Here is a 24,232-nt window from a genome sequence, read left to right on the forward strand (position 1 = left end):
ACAACATCAGCGGCGTCCTCAGACGGCTCTGCTGAAGCGGCTGTCCCCACGCCTGGGGCATCAGCTGAACTCAACGATGCATCAAACTCAGGGGCGGGTCTTCCACCCTGAGGCTCAATAGGAACTGTGACAAGAGATTGATTTCGAGATATAGGAGAAGGGGGGGAGGCGGTCACAGTAACTACAACGGATGTCGACGGGAGAGACGGTTCCACGTCGACTAAGCTTTTTTCTTCCCCTTGTCAGTAGGGGGGTGGGCGGCCTCGTACGCCGCTTGGCGCTCCGTCTTGGGCTCTTTGCAGTCCGCAAGAAGGTGATCCTTCGACCGACAGTTGTAGCAATACAACTTTTTCTTGCCAGCCTTGTCGCCGCCACCTTCGGTTCGACGCTTGCCGGAACCGGAACCAGAACTTGCCGTCGAAGTCGAAGCTAAAGCGGCGTCGCCACGGTACGCACTATCGTACTCCATGGCCGTAACAACAACTTGATCCAAGTCCAACGGGGTACGTTGGACCTGGCAGCGGGTGATCTCTTTGAAAACCCGTTTCGCGAGCCCCCTCGTCAGACAATTGACGAAGGAAGTGATCGCATCGAAAGGATACCCGTGCGATTTAGCGCGGGACATCCAAGCACGATACCTAGCGTAGAACGCTTGGAGGGTCTCGTTGGGGCCCTGCTTCAACGCGCCGAGCTCCCTAGCTAGTGCCGCCGGACTGGTACCTAGCGGGCTTAAACGAACCAACCAGTGCTTGAATTCGTCCCAATTCTTGGGGCGAGTTCCGGCGAGGGCGGCGTCGCAGTAGTCATCTGAGGCCTTACCACCCAAACGGAGGCCGCCAACCTTGTGCCATATGGCGGGGTGGGCGCTGCGATCATTTAGGTGTACCGCCAACCTGCTAAGCCAGGTTACGGCATCATCGCCCGGTTGCCCCTTGAACTTCGGGTGCTCTTTGGGCCAGTACTTGAGGACTTTCAACGGGTCCTCCTCGTACACGGTCTTCAACGGCTCCGCGTCGACGGGCGGGGCTGGACCAAAACGATTGGAATCCGTCGGTTCCTTCTTCACGGGTCCGTCGAGATTCATCTGCCCAACAATATGGGTCAACATCTTAACAACGTCACTACTATTCGTCGTAGTGTGACTTACAGCATCATTATCGTATCCGATGAGATCCTCCTGGCATTGAGGGAGGTCTCTGTGGTTATCGTACCACAGACGCTCGGCTGGGTTCATCGCCTCGACCTCGCGTTTCGAGTATCGGACGCCATCCTGCGGGGGTTGAGGGACAACCTCGCCGCCAACGGTAGGAAGAGGTTGCTTCCCACTTGGGGGACTATGACCAACGGGCATCTAATCACGGACAGAAACAAAAAACAAAAGGATAATTTCGACACGTCAGTGACTGTGAAGAAAAAACACCAGACGAATGCGCGCGCAGCACGCCAAGCAGGACCCTGCCCCAGAGGACCAGTCGACAAGAGACTGGGGACTCCAACTGAGGCAACCGTGACCCAGACCAAACCAAAGAGATGTCTAATCTTACGTTTTTTATTTGCCGAAGCGCGAAGAAAAAGACTACGATTTTAAAGGGTTGTTTGATTGGTATTATAGGGAAAGCGGTGCCGAAAGTGGAGTCGAAAAACGTCGGAACGTAAAAAGGAACTCGCTACCACTTGTAGTCGGGCAGGCTACAAGGCTATGAAAATGGGCCTGCGGCGGAGCAAAGCTACACGCGGCTAAATGACAAAGAAAAGGTGTCTGGATTTCCAACGACAGGGGATGGATGCGGGAAACAGACATACAAGAGAGGCCCTTTTATAAGGGCCGACAATGGAAAAGAGAACCAAACAACAAGAAGAAAACGATGAATGATAATTCAACGGTACAGACAATATGGGCGTGTACAGGTCACGCCTTGTCTGAGAAAAGAAAGAAGAAACGAAACCAACAACCCTTTGCGTGCAGTACGCAGGGGCTTCGGCACCTCTAACTCCTGGCTCGTGCGGAGCCGGAGCCGGAGCCGGAAAAACCTAACACGCGTACAGCGCGCCCCTAGTATGGGCGCCTGTCGCGTAGCCAATTGTAGCACGGCTACAGGAGGAGAGAAGTGTGTCCAAACCAGTTCGAGTTCAGTGACAGAACCTCCCTAGGACTGGTCGCAACAGCCCGAACCAGCATCGGCAATCCCCTTCAAAACCATTACGCGTGGGCCTCAATTCGACAGGCGGAAATACATTGATCCGAATCTGAATCGGTTCCAAACTCAGCGACTCTTGCTGACGGGATGAGGAGGAAGCAATGCGACAGAGTGAGACGGACTTATCCCAGGGCCAGGTCAGAAAAGAAAAGGGATCATTGGATCAATGGAAAGCTTCTACATGCCAATCAGGACTTGAAGCGTGTTTAGAGCTTTGCGACTCTTTCGAACGCTGAAACTCAGGCGGTCTCAAGCCACGCGCCTGGCAATGCCAATCAACGTCCCCATCAGCCCCCATCCCCCTTATAACCTGCCCAGGCCCGCCCCTCTGACACTGTTCACAAAATAAGCAAGAGGTCAGGACCGAATAGATCCATTCTCTCTTACAAGCCAGTCTGGTCGCTGATGATCTGAATTATGTGTTGACCTTCAGCTTATTGGCCAGTCATTGAAACCAGCACCACTTCTCACAACAAATCGTACACCCCACCTGGTTTCTTCACTTGCAGCTGGCCAGCTCGCTCGAAATTAATACATATTTCGGCCTACCCAGTGTTCGTATTTCGTCTCTGTCTTCAACATAGCAGCACATCAACCTGGGCCCCCTGGCTGAATAAATCCACCTCATATACCTTACTTAAGAAGAAAATAGCTTTCGGAGATGAATGTCCAGGTTGGTTGGATGATCGCAATCGCATCGTTTCTAGCTAGCGTGGCACCAAATCCAATATTAATACGCCTTCACAAGTTTAAGCCCTCACATGATGCGCGAGCGCCCCGGGGTGAGATTTTTGCAACCAAGTACTTGGCAATGCACGACTGTCCCGATAAAAAAATCACCAAGTTTGCCGTCGGGAAGGCGTACCCCGTGACGGAAGACAAAGCCCTGACCCTGACCGTCATGGACGATACCGGACTGATTCATCTCGAAAATAAGAGTGATGACACCATTTTCACATACAGCGCACGGAATTTCCAAACCAACCATTGGATCTTGAACCAGAGTGTGACACCAAGAGAAGCTCACCAATTTCATGCTACCCATAATGGTTTTTTGTATGTACTTCAATATAAAGTGTTACCACGCGATTTGCAATTCGGCGGGGTCACGTCTTAGCTTTGTTACGAGGAACTGTCCGATTGCATGTTAGAATCTTGCTGCTCTGATAAACTTTACCTCGCAATATTTTTGAATCTGCTTTACCTTGTCAATAATTCTAATCAACTTGACCTTTTCAATATTCCTGTCCAATAAATTTGATTCTTGGTTACCACCAATTAGGGGGATTCAAAGTTTGCCATGCATGTACTTTTGAAAATTGGTGTTCAAGGCTTTTCTTGAACACCAACATTCAAGCAGGTTTGGGGTGTAGTACAATGTGACTTTCATGCACTTTTGCAACTCCGTGTTCAAGAATGAACCTGAACACCAACTTGCAAAAGTGCATGCAAGTTAACAATGTACTTCACACAAGTCCTTCCCATGCTTTCCAGGTGCAAGCACCCTCCCATCAGTGAGAGACTTGCACATAATGTCAAGTTTCTTGTATGAGCAAATGTACCAGCTAAACGGCTATAGGGACCACCAAGACTCCCCAATGACCTTCAAGATGATCAAGTGTTAGAAAGCTGATAATACTATTGTAATACTTGTGATTTGCTATATAATCTCCACTGTCCAAAACATAAAAAACAGCATCAATCTGTTCTATTCAAAACATTGTGTACATTTGGCCATAGGCTAATCATCTGTCACAGGAATTACAGATTGATTGCGGAGGTAGACCACTACCACACCCCTCAGAGCCCCTTTGACACTGAAAAATGGCTCTCTAAACACAATTAGAAGCCATAATAAAGCCACTACCAATTTTTTGCAAAATATAGGCAAGAAGCTAGGCTCCATTTCACCATTTTGGGTTTTGTTCAGATGCTGAGGTGTGGGTGTTACAGGAGGCTGAGCGCAAAAAATCACAAAATTTTATGAAAATCCCATTATTGTCAGGTCACAACTCCAACTTTACTTGTAAGCCTCTACTCTAGAGAGGCTCATTTAAGCTTGGCTCTGCTAGTCTTGCAGAGAAATACTTGTAATTCTCTTCTGGCTAGTAGTAGGTGAACCCACATTCATTTCTTCTCTTATCTCTCTCTCTCTTATGTTTCAGTTATAGAGAGAACTGCTCTGCATTCTCTCCTGGCCAGCCTCACAAAATCCAAAAGCCCCACCATTTGTGACTAGAACCTTGCAAAGGCTCCAGCCTTGTCCCACATTTCCCCCTTTCCACATCATCATAAGTGAGGTTCACCATTCCAGTGGAACCTTACATTGGCTCAAGGGTGTAGCTCAACATGAATTACATGAAATTTTTCAACTCAGTATTCAAGATCAAAATTAAAGAGTAGGTTGTAAAATTAAATGCATGTCACACCTACCCAATTTTGAAACCCCCTATAAAATTTGGAAAGATTGCATTTACATTTTCAATCAATAGGGGGGTTCAGTTTGCCTTGAAATTGGTAGATTTTACGGTATAGTTTGTCTGCTTATGCACACTTCCTAAGAGACATGGCTATTTGATCCATTGGTTCTAAACTGAAGATAAATTCACTATTATCTTTGGTTTGGAACCAATGGGAGGGCAGAGCTGGATGGAGCTGGGAGGAGCTGGGTCAGAACCGCGGAAAACAAGGTTACCACATGCTTCTGACCAGTATTGCCCAAGTTTTTTTCATATCCCCCCTAATCCCTAACCCCTAACCCCTAAAACCTGCCCCCTAACAACAATGGGCCTTTGCTACACAGATATTGGTATAGTATGTTGGTATAGTATAGTTATTGTGTTTTTTTTGGTCCAATAACAGTACTGTTATTTCCATTTTCCATAATGAAATTTTAATACTATATCCAATTGCATGAGGATTTTTTTTTTTTTTTGAAAATACTATATCCAAATGAAGGAAGAAACAAAAAAAACATCAATACTATACTGGCCAGATGTGGCCAGTACCACTACTCAGTTGGGATGAAAATCTATCTATTTCTTGGGATTGGGGATCAGAGCACCCAAAGCCTTTCCGGCCTCAGCAAAGTCCCCTGAGAGGGAAAAATCCTCACAAAGCCACCTAAGGCTGCTGAAGGATTTTGAAGTAGTTGAAGGGAACAGACGACCATTTCTGGAGCCACACATGTCTGCAGCCACAGAGAACAATCTCTAAACAGAACAAGACCTACCCGGTGTTCCTAAATAAGCCCTTGCTATTGCCGCAAGCACCAGGTAGGTGGCATGGTTCACCTGTACAATCATCAGGAGCCCACATGTCATTGCCTTATGTTTACACCTGGTTAATTGCATTATCCTGGTAAACAGGGGCAAAAAAAGTTACTACACCTGTATTTTTTGTTTCAGAGAAAAACCACAGAATACTATACGGGCCAATTGCAGCAAGGGCCAATACTAGTACACTTATTAGTATAGGGTGGTATAACCCGACCTATACAATAACAGAAAGGCCTGGTTATAGTAGAGTATAGTATAGGCCCATTGTTGCCCCTAACCCCAAAATGGGGGATGGGGACAGGGGGGATTGAACTGGAAACCTGCCTATTAGCTGGGCTATGAAACATTTTCTGCATAGGGCTGTTTGGGAGAATTTATTACCCAGGCCAGCTCCAATCAGCTCCATCCAGCTCTGCCCTCCCATTGGTTCCAAACCAAAGATAATGGCAAATTTATCTTTGGTTTAAAGCCAAAGAATTGGATCAACACAGGTGCTTCCTAACTATGCATAAGGAAGTCCTTCAGCAATGCCTAAACTTTAAAGGATTTGCTGAAAGCTTTATGAGGTCTCATCTGCAGTTTTGCACATACCTAAGGGTTGTATTTGTTGCAACCCCCTGTGGTAAGTTTGATTGAAGGCAACCAAACAATATTGGTCTCTGTGACCAATCCTATGTTGGTGGGGCCCACTGAGACATTACAACAAAGGAATAATGTATTGGTGGGCCCCAACAATATTATTGCTCTCCTGGACCCAATTTCATGATTCTCCATCACTTTAAGCCCTTCATATCTAAATTCTCAAGTAATTGTGAACAATCCAACAGCTCTTCTACTTTTAGCATTGAGTAACCATTTAGATTTGCTTATAATAGTGACCTTTTGTTGCTGTTTGCAAGCTTCAAAATATTGGAGAGAGCCAATCTTTTGCAGCTTAACACAGTTCAATTGGACCCAAAAGCTTCAATAATGGCAAATGGATCCCTTTGAATCCTGCCAGTACATTTTTAAATGTACATCTCCGACCAAGATGTCTTGATAACTCAGGATTAGGTGGGCAGGCAGGGCAGACTCAGCAGAGGAGTCTTCTAAGGCACACTCCCATTGATGAATAAGGGGTTTCAAAGTAGACCCGCACATGCAACTTGCACGGCAAGGCAAGCCAGTGTTCAACTCAAATGTTGAACATTGACTTGCAGTCTCCCCGCAAAACTGGGTTATGCAAAGTGACATGCATGCACGCATGGGTTTACTTTGAAAACCCCTAATATGTTTGCTATTGAGCATATGGAGGAGGAGGATTTACTGATCCACCCAACGAACAGCCAGCTTGATGAGCACGTGCCAGAATTGGATTTGTGGACGCAAATGTATTACTGCGTACATAGCTTTTCCCGCCCCTTCCCTAGAAGTTACGAAGAGTTTCTCTTTCATCAAGAGAACAAAGATATGTAGAGAAAAAGGTTGACGGTGCAAGCAGCAATATATGACAGCAAGACGAGATAGCTTGAACGAACAAAAAAATCAAGTATGTAGAATCGTGATGGGCTTGTTGACTGGGATCTCTATGTATTTGTAAAGGCAGAAAAACGTCATAAATAATACCCGAAGGAAGAAGAGAAAAACAGAAATGGAAGCGAAAGTTCAAGCTTTGAGCTCTTCAAAAGCAGCTTGGAGGTCCTGAAAAAGAAAAGCAGTAAGAGGAAATAATATCAGTTTGAAGTCCAGGTTTACAATTATGTTGGTCAGAAGAATGTCATCTTTGTATAAATACGTACGGCGTTATCAGGTTCAAACTCTAAACCCAGGAGAGCAGCGTCCTTAGCCTCTTCGATGTGGCCTAAACCTTGCAACGCTTTGGCTTTACGGAAGTGACCCTTGTTCCAGTTCCTTTTGAGTTGGATGACCACTTCGGCGTCACATAAAGCTTCTACCCACATCTTCGCTGCAGAGTAAGCGGCCGCACGATTGCATAAGATGACGCTCAGCTCTTCTCGAATCCAGACCGAAGGTTCAAACAATGGCCTGGTGGATGCTGCGTTGGCAGCGACGGTATACATTTCGATCGCCTTGTTGAAATCGTTCGCCTTGAATGCTGTGTTTCCTTCTTCCTTCAAGGCCGTAATTTGAGCAGATCGGGGATTGTTTTGGACCATTTGTGGGGGTGGTGGACAGTGTGGCATGGGTGCTCGGGCCAGGTACTGGGACAAGTCATTGATGATCGCAAGAGTATCTTGGAGTAGTTTTTGTTCGGCTGGTTTCTGAGTAGCAGCTGATTTGCCCGGGAGAGAGACCTGGTGAGTTTCCGGATCGAACGAGAGGTTGTGGATCGTGATAAGTTCGTCTAGTGGTGTTGGGTCTGGTAGCTCGATTTTCGGAGCACCATGGCCACCACAGCAGCCGCCACCACCGCCATGGGGCTCGGGCGGGGCTTGCAGATGGGCAGTCGGATTATGAGATGAGAAAGCTGGTGGCATTTTGGATTCCTTCGTTAGAGTTAGACAGGAAGATATAAGCAAAGGTTTGGGTGCAGAATTCTGGAAAGGAAACTAACTTGGTCTTGTTGATGGTATCGTCTGGTGTAGGAAGACTGGTGATGTTGAGCTGGGCAAGGCGTTCCAGGTGTGACGTGACACATCAACCTGGCAAGGTGTCTGGACGAGTGGAGGGCCAGCTGTGACAGAGCATGAAACACCTCGCCAACCGACATGTCACGAGCGCATACTCAAACAACACATGCAGCTGTCCTCCATCGAGAGGTGGTCCAGGACCACTAGAAATAATAATGTAAATATGTATGTAATATTTGTGCTGTCCAAAATTGTCTCGATATTCGAATCTTTCGTCATTAAAAGGCTGGGTTTGGCTGGCACTGTCGGCAATAATCTTTTTTATCCAATAGAATTATGCATCATAAAAACTGGACTATCTTTATGACTTGACTGTGATAGTGGCAGCCAAACGGGGCCTAAATCCAGTTGCAAAATCTCCATCAGCACCAAGTGACTGCTCCCCACCCAACCACCACTCACGGGGGGATTTGCATAGTTCAGTTAACATTTGTGGTCCGTTGATGTAAATATCCCACCAAATAATTTACACCCAATGGTTAACATCCTGCTGCCAAGTCTCGCAGAGATCAATAAACCTTTGAGTGACTCCCTTGCACAATCACATCAATCCTCGTGGCCTATAAGTACTACACTGTCATGGTCTTACTGTATGATGACTTCTTACATTAATGGGCACATCTGGGAATTCATAGGATAGTCGGAGCAGGATCTCGAACAGAATTTTGATAAGAGAGGTCTATTTATGGGGGTGTTGTATTTAGCCAGTGAGACTAGAAGACAAAAGGGATGATAGATTTCCAATGAGAGGGTACTTGGCCTTTGAATTCAACCCGATAGTTTTTAAGTTTCTTGGCCGACCAAATCGCCATCTGGATGAAGCTGATCAAGCTGAACAAACAACCTGACCAATGAAATCCGACCAAGGCGGTGTAGGAAAACCAAGCAAGGGTTTCGAAAGAGTAATTCGGACAGGATACTAGGTCGAACCCATATCCTCCGATCGGCAATGATCTCTTCTTACTTCCGGCCGGCCTCAGTGACCTTAGATGTAAATGAACGAGTAGATTCGAGACTTCTGCATACTGGTTTTTGTTATTGGCGTGTTGGTACAAGTCATGCTGAGGTTAGACGCTTCTTTCTTAGATAGACAAAGCAAGGAAACAAAACTTACGGCCCATATGGCCGACCATGAATATAACCAAAGGGAGGAGTTGAGGAGGGTCCCTTGGGTCTTGACGGCTGAGGAAGCATTGCCGTATATCGGACCAGCGAGCAACAATCCAGAAAGGACCCAATAATGAAACGAGCTATTTCACGAGCCCAAGCAAAAGACGCAAAAAAAAGTCATTAAGCAGTCGGACTTAAACAACGATTAAATGTTTTGAGACTTTATGTAGACTCACTTTTTGAAGATGTTTCGGAATGGCATGGTCGCATTTGAAAATCGATGCACACTGTTCAGAGCCATAACACGTTGATCAGTTTTGTGATATTAATTCTTTCCGATGATTTTATGGAAGTGTGTTTCCTCACAAGATTGTCTCCAGCTCACGCTTCACGAAGTGAGCCATGACCATCCCGAACGCCAAACTGACATGCGTGCAACGCAAATTTGAAGAAAAATCTGAGATCAGCGTTTTTTTCTTCTGACAAACTATCACATGGTGTGAAATCCAGACAAGCGGATTGAAGTAACGAACTTTTGCAGTCGACTGTGATCGACAGGACCTCCATAAAGCAGATTGGAGATCGGATTTGACAGATAAAACAACGGGTGAATTAATAATGGTCCAAACTGTAGAGGTCCGATCAACCGTATATTCAAAAAGAAATGACAAGTTAGTCGGTGCCACCTCATCAAGAGTTCGGAATTTAATGAGCTGACATATTCGATCAAAAACACCATCCTCCATGCTGGAAAACGGATGGACCCGTGTGGGGATCAAGATCCAAGTGAATGGTTGGAGACACAATGTTCTGGTTAGGTGAACGGTCCGTGTACATATGTGAATGGTGAAGGCAAATATACTATACGCAACAAATCTGTGGGCCGAGGTCTTTGAAGACAATCTCGTCGCCTTGTTTCAGACCATAGTCGCCTAGCGATTTCTGGGGATCATCTAGCACCTTCTTATCCGCTGTTGTCAGGCGTTGTCTAGAAGGATCAAGCTATCTTTTCAAAAGATGCAGTCAGTCAACTATCTATCCCTTCGTTTGAATTGGTTGTGAGCTTGACTGACCCGATAGGTTGAGTGGATATATTCTTTGATGTCTTTGACACAAACTTGCGAGAATGATGTGAATTTTTCTAGCTGGATTTCTGAGCTTTTGACTGGTTTGCTACGAGAATTCAGGATAATGGAAACCGTCATGGTTGACTGGAGGAAGGGGTATCCGTACGGTCTCGTTTTCGACTTGACTGCTGTTGCTGGTTGGGTGAGTGAGACGGAAGAAAGCGAATGCGACAGGTGATGGTGTGTGGGTGATATTATAGTCTTGGTTCACACTAGGGGCAATCGACAGCAAACCCCAACAACTCAAACCTCAACAGACTCAACCAAACCGCATACATACACACCGCTGGAGCGGAGCTGGTGGGGAACATAACCCGCGATCACTTGTTTATCTTATCAGGTCATGTTAGACCCATAACGGGGATTAGGAGAACAGCCATGGACAAAGATGACAGGAGACCAGCCGGCAACCACTCCCAACCGTACTCTCCATCCCTTCATCATCCAACTGGAAAGTCAAAGTGAGCCAGTACAACGTCTCAGACCATGTCTTCAAACACTGGAGGACTTCCCGTCGACTAAAATGCTTAATCCAGAGGGACAGGCTACTGGTGAAAGTTGATTGAGATCGAGTTTTCACCAGCAAGCAAGGTTTAGCAGGCCCCTCTAAATCAAGCCTTTTAGGCGACGGGAAGTCCGCCACTACTTAACATATTTGGCCTCTGGGTGTCATCTGATTCACAATGTATAAATTGAACCATTATGGGAACCAAATCAGAAGTTCTGATAAACCTATCCTGGATCTCAGCTAGAGGAGTGGAATCAGGTGAGGCAATCTATGTGGGCCAATTAGATAACCCCAATTTGCCTGCTGAGAGTAGAACTTGAGGAGTGATTTTTTTGTGGCAGTACTTTGATGCAGTATATTAAAGTGTACAAAACCACTCCCAATATTCCAGCAAGTTGGAGTACTCTGGACTTGAGTGCAGACCTTCATTATGGGTATTCACAATACTTGCAAGAAAATGTCAAGCAACTGCAAGCAGTTGACATGCAAGGACTCCAAGCAAGCTTGTGGTATTACACATGCATTTGTCAAGGCTTACTGTTGACCAGGCTCCAATGCAGTCACTGTCACTGTGCAGAAAAAGCTTATGTGTGTTTGGGTGCTGGAACAGCAGTTCCACATCAGTAACCCGCATGTCAACTGCTAGTAGTTAAGTGAGTCTTTCTTCAGAGGGTTGTTATAGTGCACAATGTCAAATCAAATCTGCACTTGAAAAAAGATGGTTGTTACTTATACTAAGTAGGGGGCAAGTGAATTTTACAACATATGCCTTTAATCAGACACCCTCATGTAAAGGGTACTGTGTGTAAAACTACGTGTAAATTTACTTGCATGCAATTTTACATTGAATTCATACAAAATGACCTAATGTAAATGAAAAAGTGTGAAAACACCCCTGTGCTCCCGCATTGGGTAATTTCTGAAAACTTGAGCAAGACTGGAAGATATTTATGTCTGGTTGTCCTGCTTCCAGTTGATCCTATGTATCTTGAGGCCTGAGTGTCAAGACTGTAAATCTGAAAAATTTGGAAAGACTGGAAGATATTTATTTCTTTGGAGTAACAATCCTAACAGGGTCTAACTAGCTACAAGCTTACTGTGAGAAATGTGGGAAAGAGTTAACTGGAAGCAGGGCGAGTGGCTGGTACTGTTTTGGGGGAAGTGTGATGTGAAGATGTTGGGGAGGGAGCTGAGTTGCCAATGATCTACATGAGGTCATTGCGCTGTTACTTTAGCAACTCCTTACTCACTCAAATCTTCATGGAGTAGGATTCTCTTACTTGGCCGGGTATTAACCTTGCTTTGGCCTAGCTGATGCAGTCTGATAAAGATGTGCCTCCAACATTGTCTAAAAAACATTTTTACTGGTCAGCATCTCCTGTGCACAAACTTTCTGTCTAGTAGCGGGCTCAACTACTCACTCTTGTCCATTCCTTTTTGGTTGGACGTGATTGTAGTTTGGGTCTCTTTCTTGAGTTCTGTTGCTACAAGTAATGTGGTCAAGCTGTCAGCTACAACTGTACTCAATTGCTCACCTGTGGTATTAGATGAGATTTGGTCCAGTAACAACAATCAATGGAGTTTGTCCGTTTTTCCAATCTTGCTGTTCTTGGAGGATGTACCTGTTAAAGTCAAGTCTCTATTAACCCATACCGCTTGCTGGAATGGGTTAAGAGAGACTATGGGTTAATAAGTTGCATTTACCAGCCATTTTGCAATTCGGGTGGACAACTCTCTGATGGGTTAATAGGGAGTATGGTTTAATAGTTATATGGGCTAATAAGGACTCAACTGTATCATCAATTCTGATGGATTCAGTTTGCCACCTGTGCAAGAAGCTTGGGCTGCGTAAACAGGTTCACTTTGCTTACCAGATTCCACAGCTTTTGCAGTTTGCATCACTTTCCTGAGATTGTGCAACTTGCCAAGGTCTGTATTCTTACAATTTCACATCCTGTGCGCGCACAGCTTTGTTCCAAATGCATGCAAATACACATATTGGCCCAAAAAGATATAGATTTGCAAACTTGTGAGAGAATGTTAATGTGTGCAGTTCATCCTCACCCATCCGGTGTGGTAGACGCTTTAGTTCTGGATGGAAAAATTCAAAAATTTCTAGTTTACATATGTAGTGTTACATTAAACCGTCTTTTGATACACACACTCCCTTCAGTTTACATACACAGTTTTACAAAACTGCATGCGTATAGCTTACATACTACCCTTTTACATATATATGTGGCTGCATAGCAACCAGCCAGCCTCATATGCAGCTGTGTAGCAACCACAAGCCACTTATTACAGTAACTCAGCAGCCACAAGCCACTTATTACAGTAACCTAGCAACCACAGGCCACATTAATAAAGCGGCATAGTAACCATGGGGCTGTGCAAGTCACTCAAGCAGACTACACAGCAATACAGAAAGCTGTGCAGGTCACTTGAGAAGACTCCATAGCAACCAGGGGGCTGTGTAAGCCACACTTGTAACTAGATCACCAGCTAAATTTGCTCATGTATACAATGCCACACTGTACATAGCTGTATTTGCACAGAATTTGTAAAGGCACACCAGCCAAAACCCCTCATGTACATAGACCACCAGCATAAATGCCTCACATTTTCCTATATAAGGAGAGGCTCTCTCCTCCTTTTTCCTCCATGGAATTGAATGAAGGAGATCATTCCCCCCACGAGATTCAAATAAATTATCACCCTCACACTCTCTGCCACATAATAAAATACTAGCTTTATATTTTGAAATACACAGTCCATTGTGAGCCTCTTGTGAGAAAATTATTCAACTACACTAGACCACTGTCTTCTTGCTTCCAGCCTAGCTGGGGGTGTTGTCAGTCTTTGTCTTTCAGAGAAGCAGGGGTTTCCCCACCCATACTTCTCTAAATTCAGCCATAAGAGGTGCAAACCGCTTTTGGAGTCTCACACCGGCCATTTCTCTCCAGATCTACCAACACACTACCATCTGCTGCAGTCCTCCTTGCATTTACCAGAAATTCCTGCTCCCCCAACCATGATCTCCTCCTATTTGGATTGTTGTATGGCAAGGCATAATATGGAAAAAGCAAAGCAAGTATTTCTCCCCTCCTCTATTTTCATTGACTATTCCTTGTCTCTCACCATCCCAATCCATGAGCCTCTTGGCCAACAATCCTACTATTCTTCCATTATCCACAGGGAAAAACACACATGCAAGATTGGTCAGCTGCATTCCTGGTAGTACAGTTGCAGTAGTCATTCGCTGACTCAAGCTTTTTGGAGGCCCCAATTGGGGAGCCCGGATTTTTTCACAAAATATTAGGGGTCCTGAGGGGGCCACAGGTGGTCAGGGTTGGCTGGACGTCAAACTTTGGAGAGAATAATGTGAGGAAGCAAAGTTTGGCTTTCTTCTGTAGAACCTATCAGATAAAAATGGCCTTGAGAAAAGCATCACAAGCTCAGCGGAAGAGGATACAAGAAGAGAAATCACCAACACCACAAAGAAACTATCCAAGAAAAAAAGCCACTGCCAAAATCCGTGCAACAAAACAAATCAGCAATAATGACCACACTTCTCTGAACCAAGTCATTTACATAGATGTGCCTATGAAACATAAAAATATGGCTTTATAAAATGCTTGGACCCCATAGAATATACATAAGTCCATACCTATGGGCTTACAGTATGTACATATGCCCGGGTCCCAATTGAGGGGACCCAAAAACATGAAACATTTTTTTGGCTGGAGCAATCACCAAGCCAAGATAGATTTGAAATGTACAACCTCCAAAGACCCCAAAAATGTGGTCAAGGTGAGGTTGGGGCCTAAACTTGACCACATACTACACTCTCAGGTTGGGCTCGCGTCTGGTTGTCAACTTTTGCTTGCGGGTTTGACCTGATGGATGACCAGCACAACTGTATTGGTGGGTCCTAACCAAACACCAGCTGGGTGATGTACTCCTGAAAATGGATACCCCAGGTGGATGTTTTTTTTTATCAAAGCATTGCTAACATTGCTCACAGAAACCCCCAAGCAGGGCCAAACCTCACTTTTTCTCAAATGCAGGTGTAGTTGTATCTGTTGTACCACACAGACAGACCAAGTGGGGTCCATATCAAACCAGTGAAGGCAGTCTCCTTGGTGGTATTTCATCCCAATCTTGCTACCTTTAAATGTAAGTGGTGCTTGGTTTGTATTGGGTTTTTTTATTTTCTAAAAATCCTTCCCCTTCACTGGAGCAAGGCTGACTTCTTTGAGAAACCTGTCCAAAAAAAAGCACCCCCACTAGAGGATAATGACAAGTGACATCATGCCAGCTCCAGCGGGCTACCCACCATCTACCCACCATCTACCCATCATCTACCCACCATATAACCAGTTTAAGAATTTCCACAGGAGATCCTCAGTTTTTGCTGGGCACCACTGATCCCCATTTCTGGTCAGCTGATACTCAGCTTTAGCTCCCAGCTTATGCTCAGCTTTGGTGCCCAGCTCATGCTCAGCTTTGTTGCCCAGATCAGAACCAGTCCTAGCCCAGCTTATTTTCAGCTTTATTCCAGTCATGGCTCAGCTTAGACTCAGATTAGGACTATCATTGGCCCAGCCAATGCTCAGCTTTGGACCAGTATTGGCTCAGCTGATTTTCAGCTTTGGATAAATCTTGGCCCAGCCAATGCTCAGATTCTGAGTCTGACCACTCCTGTAACAGCTTATGCTCATCTGTGGACCAGCCTTGGCTCAGCTGATGCTCAGCTGTGGACCAACCTTGGCTAAGACAATGCTCAGCTGTGGACCAGCCTTGGCTCAGCTGATGCTCAGCTGTGGACCAGCCTTGGCTCAGCTGATGCTCAGCTGTGGACCAGCCTTGGCTCAGCTGATGCTCAGATGGGGACCAGCCTTGGCTCAGCTGATGCTCAGCTGTTGAACAGCCTTGGCTCAGGTGATATTAATCTTTTGAATAGTCTCAAAAAATTTGATACTCAGTTTTGGAACAGCCTTGGCTCAGCCAATGCCCAGATTTGTACCGGCATTGGCTCAGCCGATGCTCAGCTTTTGAAAAATTTTGGCCCACCTGGTGTTAATCTTTGGAACAGTATTGTCCCAGCTGATCCTAAGCTCTGCACAAGCCTTTTCCAAGATGATGCTCAGCTTTGGACCATTGTTGGCTAAGCTGATGCTCAGATTTGGAATATTCCTGGTCCAGCTGACACTTGGATTTGTTTCAGGCTTGGAATATCCAATGCTCAGCTGTGGCCCAGGCTCAGCCAATGCTCAGCTTTGGCCCAGGCTCAGTCAATGCCTACTGCTCAGCTGTTCCTGGGAAAAAATTAGGATCAGCTGACTGTACCACATTGAGTGCTCTGGTGCAGTCCTGCAAGCTCTACAAGTGCTGGTGGAGCAGACTTGGAGCAGTGCTGGAGTAGCTCTGGAGCAGAAACCAAAGCTGCATCATGTCACTTGCCATCAAGTGACTATTTTTTTTTCCTGGTGAACATGCACCCCCAATAGAGCAAAAAACCAGCTTAAAGATAAGGACCAAGTGGCCAAAGAAAGGTCAAGTAGAAGCTCAGCCATCCCATTGCACTCCTGCATGTGCTGCATTGAGCAGACATTCTACGCCGCTAGCCCTATATAAATTGCCACACCGCAAACACCACCAAGGTGGAAAAATATCAAGGGCTGGTAGTTTTGACAACACTGGTAGGAGTGTAGTTTGCGAGTTGATTCATCTCAAAGCTTGATCAATTCTGATGATTCTTGGGTGGTCTGAGTGAGAGTATCAGATGAGTTATGGGTGGCACCGCGGTTCCACTTATTGGTTTTCTTCTGCACCTCTGTCTGTGGGGGCTCGCTGAGTGTCAGGGCGCGTCTCTGAAGTGGCGATGCCCTGAATGCAAACAGAAAAAGGGTGAGCTCCTGAAGAGTAAAACACACTTGACTCGACCGCGGTGCGGGAGGAGGAAATCCGCGCCTCTTGTGAGAGGGGCTGGTAGAGCTTAGAGCTGTACCTGAATCTACTGAGGAGATTTGTAAAAGGGACTCAAGTGTACCTTAAAGGTAGCGAGTAGGCCATATTGGCGAGCAAAGTAGGGGAAGAGGCGGAGTTGGGATGTCTTGAGGAGTGATAAAGATGAAAGGGGAAAATAAATGAAATGAGATCTAAAATATAAAAGCCCTGGTTGTTTTTTGGACAAGGATGGTGGGCTTGGTAATCTCTATAATAATCTGAGGAACCTCCTTTTGCTTGGAGGTCCCAGGTCTTTATAGCCTAGGAAACTGGACACTTGTACGCTTCATGTCCTCACGGTATTCTTGTTTGATCACAATCCACGGGTAGAACATTTGCGCGTTTGTGCTCACTCAAGCACAACAGCCAGTGAGAATCACCTAGCCAAGCCTGAAAACCAACAGCAGGGATTCACATCTGGTTGAATCCCCAGCTTATTTTTGCTTATGCGCGCACACATCATCTGTCATGCGTGTTGTGCCCAGAATAGCATTTGGCGCGCACCCGTCTTCTGTGGCTCATGTTGTGTCAGCATTGGCACTGTCTGGACTAGCCAATGGCTGACACTGAGTGCATGAGTTTGGAAGATGACATATGCTGAGAGAACATCAAGAATGAGATTTAGGAAATCATGGAGAACATTGAAAGAATGAGATCACTGGGGTTCTTGAGTTTCTGAGGTAAGATTTTCTTTGGCAGACTCAAAGCTGGAGGTGCAGCTTTTAATGGCCTTGATGTATTGAAGTAATTGCACACCTTGAATGATTTAATTTTTAATCTGGTGGCTTGTGGGGACAGGTGGCTTGTACAGACTATTGGCCATGATCTTAACAGAAGAGGCAACACGCTTTGCCCACTCTGAAATGGAGGTTTTGGTAGGGTGCGCAATTCAATAAAGGAAACAGACTAGAGTTGATTTGGGATATGGTGTCTTTGCAGCAGTGGAGATGTAGGATTGGGGCGGAATGGATTTGTCCTTGTTTCCAAATGTGGCAAGCAAGCTGTGGTGGCCCCTCTGGCTATCTTGCCATTGCCAGCATTGGTGTAGAAATAAAGGTTGGTCACAGTAAGAAATGTCCGTGTCTGCCTTCTTCAAGAATGTTTTACCTGGGCTTGAGTGATTATCAATGACGTCTGCTCCGCACTGCTACATTCCACTAATCTTCAGCGCTCCACAATGAGCCTGATCTTTAGCATAAGAATCCGTGTGTAGTGGAGCTATGCACTCTGCAAGCACAAAGTCTGCAATAGAAAGTAAAAAATTAGAGTCACATAAAACTCTTCTAATGATCTAAATACCTTCCGTAAGTGTAAGTACAATGATGAGTAGTAAGTGAGATGATGAAAAGGAAAGAGAAGAGAAACTGTGAACCCTTCTCCCCCCTCCCCTCCACATTTTTCTGCTTCCATTCCCACCCAAATTGGAACCATGAAAATTTCTTGAAGTAATCTGCCATCTCTGCCCGACTGCTATACTCCTAGGCTCTTCTCCTCTCCAATGCTTGACCTCCCATGTTATCTTTCTATCCCCCAACAGTAATCAGAGTACAGGTCCTGATCAAGCAAGGTGGACATTTGGTGTCTTTTTTGTGGCTTCCAAATGGTTGTAAGATCACAAGAACAATCAAGTTGAGTATGTGAGCAAAACATTGGATCCATTAGCCTTCACCTTTGAACCTAGGTTCTTTGAAAGATTTGATGGCTTCAATCATCTTCTGGTTGTTTGAAGCATTGTCAGTGACAATCCTATGTATCTACACAGCGGGGCAAATCGAGAATTGGCGGCGCGCCCCGCGGGTGTCACAGCCTCAAAGTGCCACTTGCGCGCCCCCAAAACGCCACACTCGCGCCCCAACAGTGAGCGCTCCCTGAACGCACCCAGGGCTACCCAGGGTCTCCCCTGGGGCCGGTGGCTGATGTGGATGAACCCGGAAAAAACAGATATATTGGATGAGGAACAAGCTCTGCAGCTTGTTCCCGACTCAAATATGGTCTCGAGGGCTGGCGAGTGTCACAGACTGTAACCTGACATGTCAGGTTACAACACCCACCCCCTCGCCCAGACTCGAGACCCTACATACAAACTGGTCTACTCATATGGGTGAGAAAGAAAAAAAAGGAGGAAAGAAAAGAAAAAAAATTAAGAGACAAGGAGAGAGAAAGAAAAAGAAAAAATAAGAAATAAAAAAGGAAGAGAAGTAAGAGAAGAAGAAAAAAAATTAACCAGGCCGCAAAAGATGTCCTCTCATTTTTCGAAACAATTCAGGCGGCAGACTTTTAGTGAACACATCTGCTTTCTGATCCTTGGTGGGGACCCAAGTCAAAGTCGTCAGTTTCTTGTAAAGCGCCTCATTAGTAATATAGAAATCCCTGTCTGTGTGTCGTGTTCTCTTGTTTGATGAATCATCCGTACCTACCCGCACCGCCGACTGGTTGTCGCAGTAAAGATGCCCTACAAAATCAGTTTTCAGGACATCTCAAAGTAGGTGTTGGATCCAAAGCGTGTGTCGTGTCGCAGCTCCAAGTGCCATGTATTCTGCATGGCACGTAGAAGCTGCGACAGAAGTTTGTCGACGTGCTACCCATAAGACCGGACAACCTAGAAACAGAATCAAGACGCCGTAGGATGATTGCAAGAACTCTCTGCCCCAAGACGCGTCACAGTAAGTTTTCAGCGCCTTTGGGTCTCTGTCTGGAAAAAGGCATAAACGTTGTTCAGTACTACCCGCTATATAATTGACCAGATGTCGAACACCTTTCCAGTGTTGTACACCCGGCTTAGCCAAAAAACGCGCCAGGTAATTGACTGAAAAAGAAATGTCTGGTCTAGTCCCTACAGCTAGGTAGCTCATCATCCCAAGGATGTGTAGGTATTTCGACGAACCAGAGGCATCACCATCCTCTGTTACTGCGTTGAAACTCGGAGGCAGAGGTGTTTTCGCCGTTTGAACACCATCCCATTCCTCTTCTAACAAGGCGTTGATAAGCTTCGGCTGTGAGAGGACAAAACCTTCCGGCGTACGCTGAATATTGACACCTATAATTGAGTCCAGTTGATTGGACCATTTAATCTTCAGGACGTCCTTAAGATCTAATTCCAATTTTCGCAGGAGGTCCTTGTTGGAAGCCGTCACGACCCCATCATCTACATGCACCCATATTACTCCAGTCTCCGTTTTATGACGCAAGATATAGAGGCTGTTATCATACTGAGACGGAGAGTACCCTAGTTTGTCCAGAATACCGCGTAAGTGAAGCCACCAGCACCGGGCTGCCTGTCGCGTCCCATACAATGCTTTCTTAAGTTTGAAAGCATGCCCTGCTGGTAGATCAACTCCCTCTGGAGGCTTGACCCAGACCTCTTCATCTATAGGGGAGTTCAAATAGGCCGCAACAAAGTCGAAACTGTGCACACGCCAATTGAAACGCGCCGCAATGTTCAGGAGGAGCCGTAGCGCCACGAAAGTAGCTGTCGGAGCAAAGGTTTCATTGAAGTCCTGCCCAGCAACCTGGCGGAAACCTTTCGCAACATATCTTGCTTTATATCGCGTTGTACCTCCATCTGCCCCAGACTTTTTTGCAAATACCCATCTCCCATCCAGTGCCTTCTTCCCTTCCGGCATGAGTTGCGACACCCAGACATCCATCTGCAACAGATTGGATAGTTCCTCTGAGATAGCGTTAGACCAATCTGCTTTCTCTGACGACTTCATCGCCTGTTTGAAGGTCTTTGGAATATCTACACCATAAAAGGAGCATGTCTGAAGGACAGCGTCGACCAAAAACTCCTGGTTGTCAAATTAAATCTCATTGACAAAGTTTCCAAGACTAATTTGGCGCGCAATAAACTCTTTAGCTATTGAGCTAGCCGAAGTGTCCGGATTAGTCGGAGCTGGAACTGTCTTCTTCTGAATTGTGACGCGTGGAATGCTGTCTACGAACCGCACCATTGCCGAAGAGACAAATGTGTTTGTCGACGGTAGATAGAACAGCCATCCTTTACTGGCTTCCAAATGCGCAACAACGTAGGCTTCCACCGCCCGATCATCAAGCTTGTTGCGCTTCTCGACAGGTATATGGACAAAAGCTTTTGAACCGAAAATCCTGAAGGTGTCAAAGCTCGGTGGTCGATTAAACAGCGCCTCGTACGGCGTCTTTCCTTTGCCAGACTTGTTTGGTATACGATTCAATACGTGGTTTGCCCACAAAAAGGTGTATACCCAGAAATTGTGTGGCAATTGGCTATCACTGAGGACAGTGCGCCCCATATCCGCAACGGTCCGGTTAAATCTTTCCACTACCCCGTTCTGATAGTGATGGTAGGGTAGGGATCGCTCAGCAATGATGCCTTTTTCTTTCAAAAAAGTGTTGAATGCTTTGTTTGCGAATTCACCACCATTGTCACTACGAAGTATCTTAACAACGTCGCCGGTTTGCTTTTTGAGTTTCCTGATAATCTCCATGAGGACCCCATTGGCATCTGATTTGGCCTTTAGGCCCTTTACATACAAGTAGCCCAATGCAACATCCCTCAAAGTGAGCAGATATTTTGACCCATCGATAGCTTCCTCGGGAAATGGGCCCATTAAGTCAGTGCAGAGTATCTCCAGTCGAGCTGGACTGCGCATTGTGCTTGTCAGCGGATTCAGGCTGGTGCTCTTTGTGATTGCGCAGATAGGACAATGAATCTTGCCAGGCGGCAGGTTGGAAGGAAGGCCAAAACCTAAACGTTGTTTTATTAGAGAGCGTATTTTCCTGAGGCTCACGTGCCCAAATATGCGGTGCCAGAATAATAACACCTTCTCAGACTCCGTAAGAGATTCTGGTCTCCATGACAAGGGATAGATCCTCTCAAAAGGAGTGATGAACGGATCGTTAGGAGCAGTCACTAGGGAAGTGATATTGGCAGTTGAGTTCAAGCATAACTGAGATTTATTGCCACTCGCATCAGGAAGATGAGAAACTGAGGACAGCGATTGAGGAAAAGAATTGGGGACATGATTCATAGAAGAAGAAGAAAACATTTGGACAGAAGAAGGTGGAATTGGAACAGCCGCCGAAACAATGAAGTCCGATTTGGTCGAGGGAGTCGACCGAACCATGGGAAACAGGATACACCACCGGTTTTGTTCACGATCGAACGTGCAGCAGAAGACGTGTTGATCTGTAACATCAAATATATTGAAACAGTCCGTCACCCGGTCATACGCGAAAGACCAGTCAGCCTTTCTGAGTGCAGCCAGTGATATGAGAGTGGACGACGCTCGCTCACAATACAACACCCTTTTCACGACTATTGTCGCGCCACCGGGTCCTCTGAAAAAGAGGTCTCCTGCGCCTGATATAGTGGCTCCAGCTCCTACAGTTGCTACATTCAGCGCAATTGGAACTTTGAGTTTGCGAAAGTTGTGCAGGAGGCTTAAATCTCCTGTGAGATTGTGGGTCGCCCCAGAGTCAAGAATGGCGGGAGTACTTACGTCAATCTCCGCGGTCAATGCCGCAAAGTCTCCCTCAGCGAGGCCATCAGGAAAACCTGCCACTTCCGCCTCCTTCGCCGAAGCCCCACCCCCCCGTTGTTGTTCCGATCTTGATCTCGGTTGGAACTGGGATTGACAGTTAGTTTGTTGTGGTTGGGGTCGATAGCTGTCAGCTGGTTGATAGGTCTGTCTTTGAGGTTGCAGTTGAGCCGGCGGTTGGTACTGTGGGGGAACGGGGGGGTAGGATTGTTGACCTTGATGGAAGTACTGATTTGGGTTGAAGACAGGACAAGACTGGAATTGCTGGGGAGCCGCGGGAAAAAATTGCTGGCCAAAGGGAATCCCGGTGGTGGGTACACTGCGCCGATCATCGGCAAGAACGGTGCCTGCTGGAATTGCTGTTGAGGCGCAACCACAGGGCGATATGACAAAGCACCGGGTCCTCTTTGACGTCGAAAAACCGGTGTAGACCTTGCTCTGGTCGGACAGTCTCTTAAGTAGTGCGAACTGTCCCCACAGCTCCAGCAGCGGTTCGCTGTCACGTGGTAGAACTCGAGTGCTTCCGTCCATTCAGCCTCCGGAATATCCGCCAAGAAAGCCGCTTGATCAAAAGGAGGCAAGTCAGAAGATGCCTGCAGAAGTGCCGGGGAGTGCCTGTCGGACGGAACCAGCTTTGATGATGGTCTCGTGTGATCGTCCTGGAGCTTGCAGGCCGCCAGCAGTTGAACCAGTTTATCAAACGTCGGTGTCGCATTGTCGGCCGTGGATTGGAGTTCAAGCTCCACACGTCTGTCGAAATCTTGTCCAAGAACCGAGTCCCGCCCAATGCTGCTTTGTAGAATAAAGCCCATGAAGACGTCGGTCGTCAATTCTATTTTGAGATTCTTCCATTCCTTCGCTAGATCTTTAAGTTTTGAGGCAATCCCGGCGGAAGTTGGATTTGTAGAGCTCTTGAATTCAATGAATCAATAGAAAACGTCCAGTTGTGCCGCTCGACTGACAGACTTGAACTTCTTGAAAACCATGTTGTACATGCCATGACAGGTGGGAGAGTCATGTACATTGGACCAAAGAGAATCGTGGATCATGGCCAAAAAGATTGCTTGACCGATCTTCTCGAGAACAGAGTTCACGTTAGCTTTGACAAGAAACTCTTTGTCGTTCAGATGAATGCCTCCTTTTTCGCCAAGTTCGCGGCTCCAAGCTTCAAAATTGGCACCGTCTGCAGCCAGAACGACTTCATCGGGTATCTTGCTGGTCGCCGCCTGGATAGCCTGCCCGACAATTTTTGATTCTTTGAGTTGCGCTTTTGCTTCTGCAAGATCAGCTGCTCTGCGGGCCGCGGAGAGGTGTGGTGGTTGATCCATGACGAACGAAGTAGGAGGCGGATGATGGGGGGAGGGTGGTGAAGGAGGAACAGTAATGTTGCAAGAGGAGAGATCGGAGTTGGAGGATTCAATAGGTGAAGCAAAAGAAGGGGGAGGGGGAGGAGGGGGGGAAGCCGGAGGAGGAAAAAGCGGATTCCGAAAAGTGGATCTGGGGAGAGGAGCGTAGTGTTGATCGCTGAGGGGAATATTCTCCGGATTGTTGTCGGTGATTGGGAGATTAGGAAGTGCTGGGTAGTAACAATATCCAGGTGTTGCCGGTTGCGCTTGTTGCCAGGCGCCTGGGATGCGTTGGTTGATGACAGTAACGTCACCGGGAGAGGATGGGTGAAGAGACGATGTAGCGAGGGGGTTTTGCTGGGCAACAGATTCAGGGATGTCGTTGTGTGCCCCAAAAATTTGAGCTAGTCGGTTGGGAGTGTTCTCAATAGATGCTGTGACCGCATTGATGAGGTCTTGTCCCTCGAGTTCGGTGATCGATCTTCCGGACCACACAGATGAAGAAGATTT

General features: G+C 46.4%; 3 protein-coding genes across 3 annotated transcripts; 1 reads left to right on the top strand and 2 right to left on the bottom strand.

Annotated features, from left to right (window-relative positions):
* Positions 1-2,859: 2,859 nt before the first annotated feature.
* On the top strand, positions 2,860-3,315 carry PtA15_14A127 (uncharacterized protein; the record flags this gene model as incomplete). The annotated part of the gene is made up of 1 exon (XM_053162811.1): positions 2,860-3,315. One exon carries the CDS (start codon positions 2,860-2,862, stop codon positions 3,313-3,315), a length of 456 nt encoding a protein of 151 aa, XP_053026800.1.
* A 3,805-nt stretch (positions 3,316-7,120) lies between these two features.
* PtA15_14A128 (uncharacterized protein) lies at positions 7,121-8,186 on the bottom strand (the record flags this gene model as incomplete). Its single annotated transcript, XM_053162812.1, has 3 exons — positions 7,121-7,156; positions 7,255-7,962; positions 8,031-8,186. The coding sequence occupies 3 exons, from the start codon at positions 8,184-8,186 to the stop codon at positions 7,121-7,123; spliced, it is 900 nt and encodes a 299-aa protein (XP_053026801.1).
* Positions 8,187-8,819: 633 nt separating this feature from the next.
* Positions 8,820-10,421, bottom strand: PtA15_14A129 (uncharacterized protein; the record flags this gene model as incomplete). Its single annotated transcript, XM_053162813.1, has 8 exons — positions 8,820-9,131; positions 9,221-9,356; positions 9,453-9,503; positions 9,583-9,639; positions 9,750-9,844; positions 9,935-9,963; positions 10,089-10,218; positions 10,290-10,421. 8 exons carry the CDS (start codon positions 10,419-10,421, stop codon positions 8,820-8,822), a joined length of 942 nt encoding a protein of 313 aa, XP_053026802.1.
* Positions 10,422-24,232: the final 13,811 nt, after the last annotated feature.

The sequence above is a fragment of the Puccinia triticina genome, chromosome 14A, assembly GCF_026914185.1.
Source record: "Puccinia triticina chromosome 14A, complete sequence".
Taxonomy (NCBI): Eukaryota; Fungi; Basidiomycota; class Pucciniomycetes; order Pucciniales; family Pucciniaceae; genus Puccinia; species Puccinia triticina.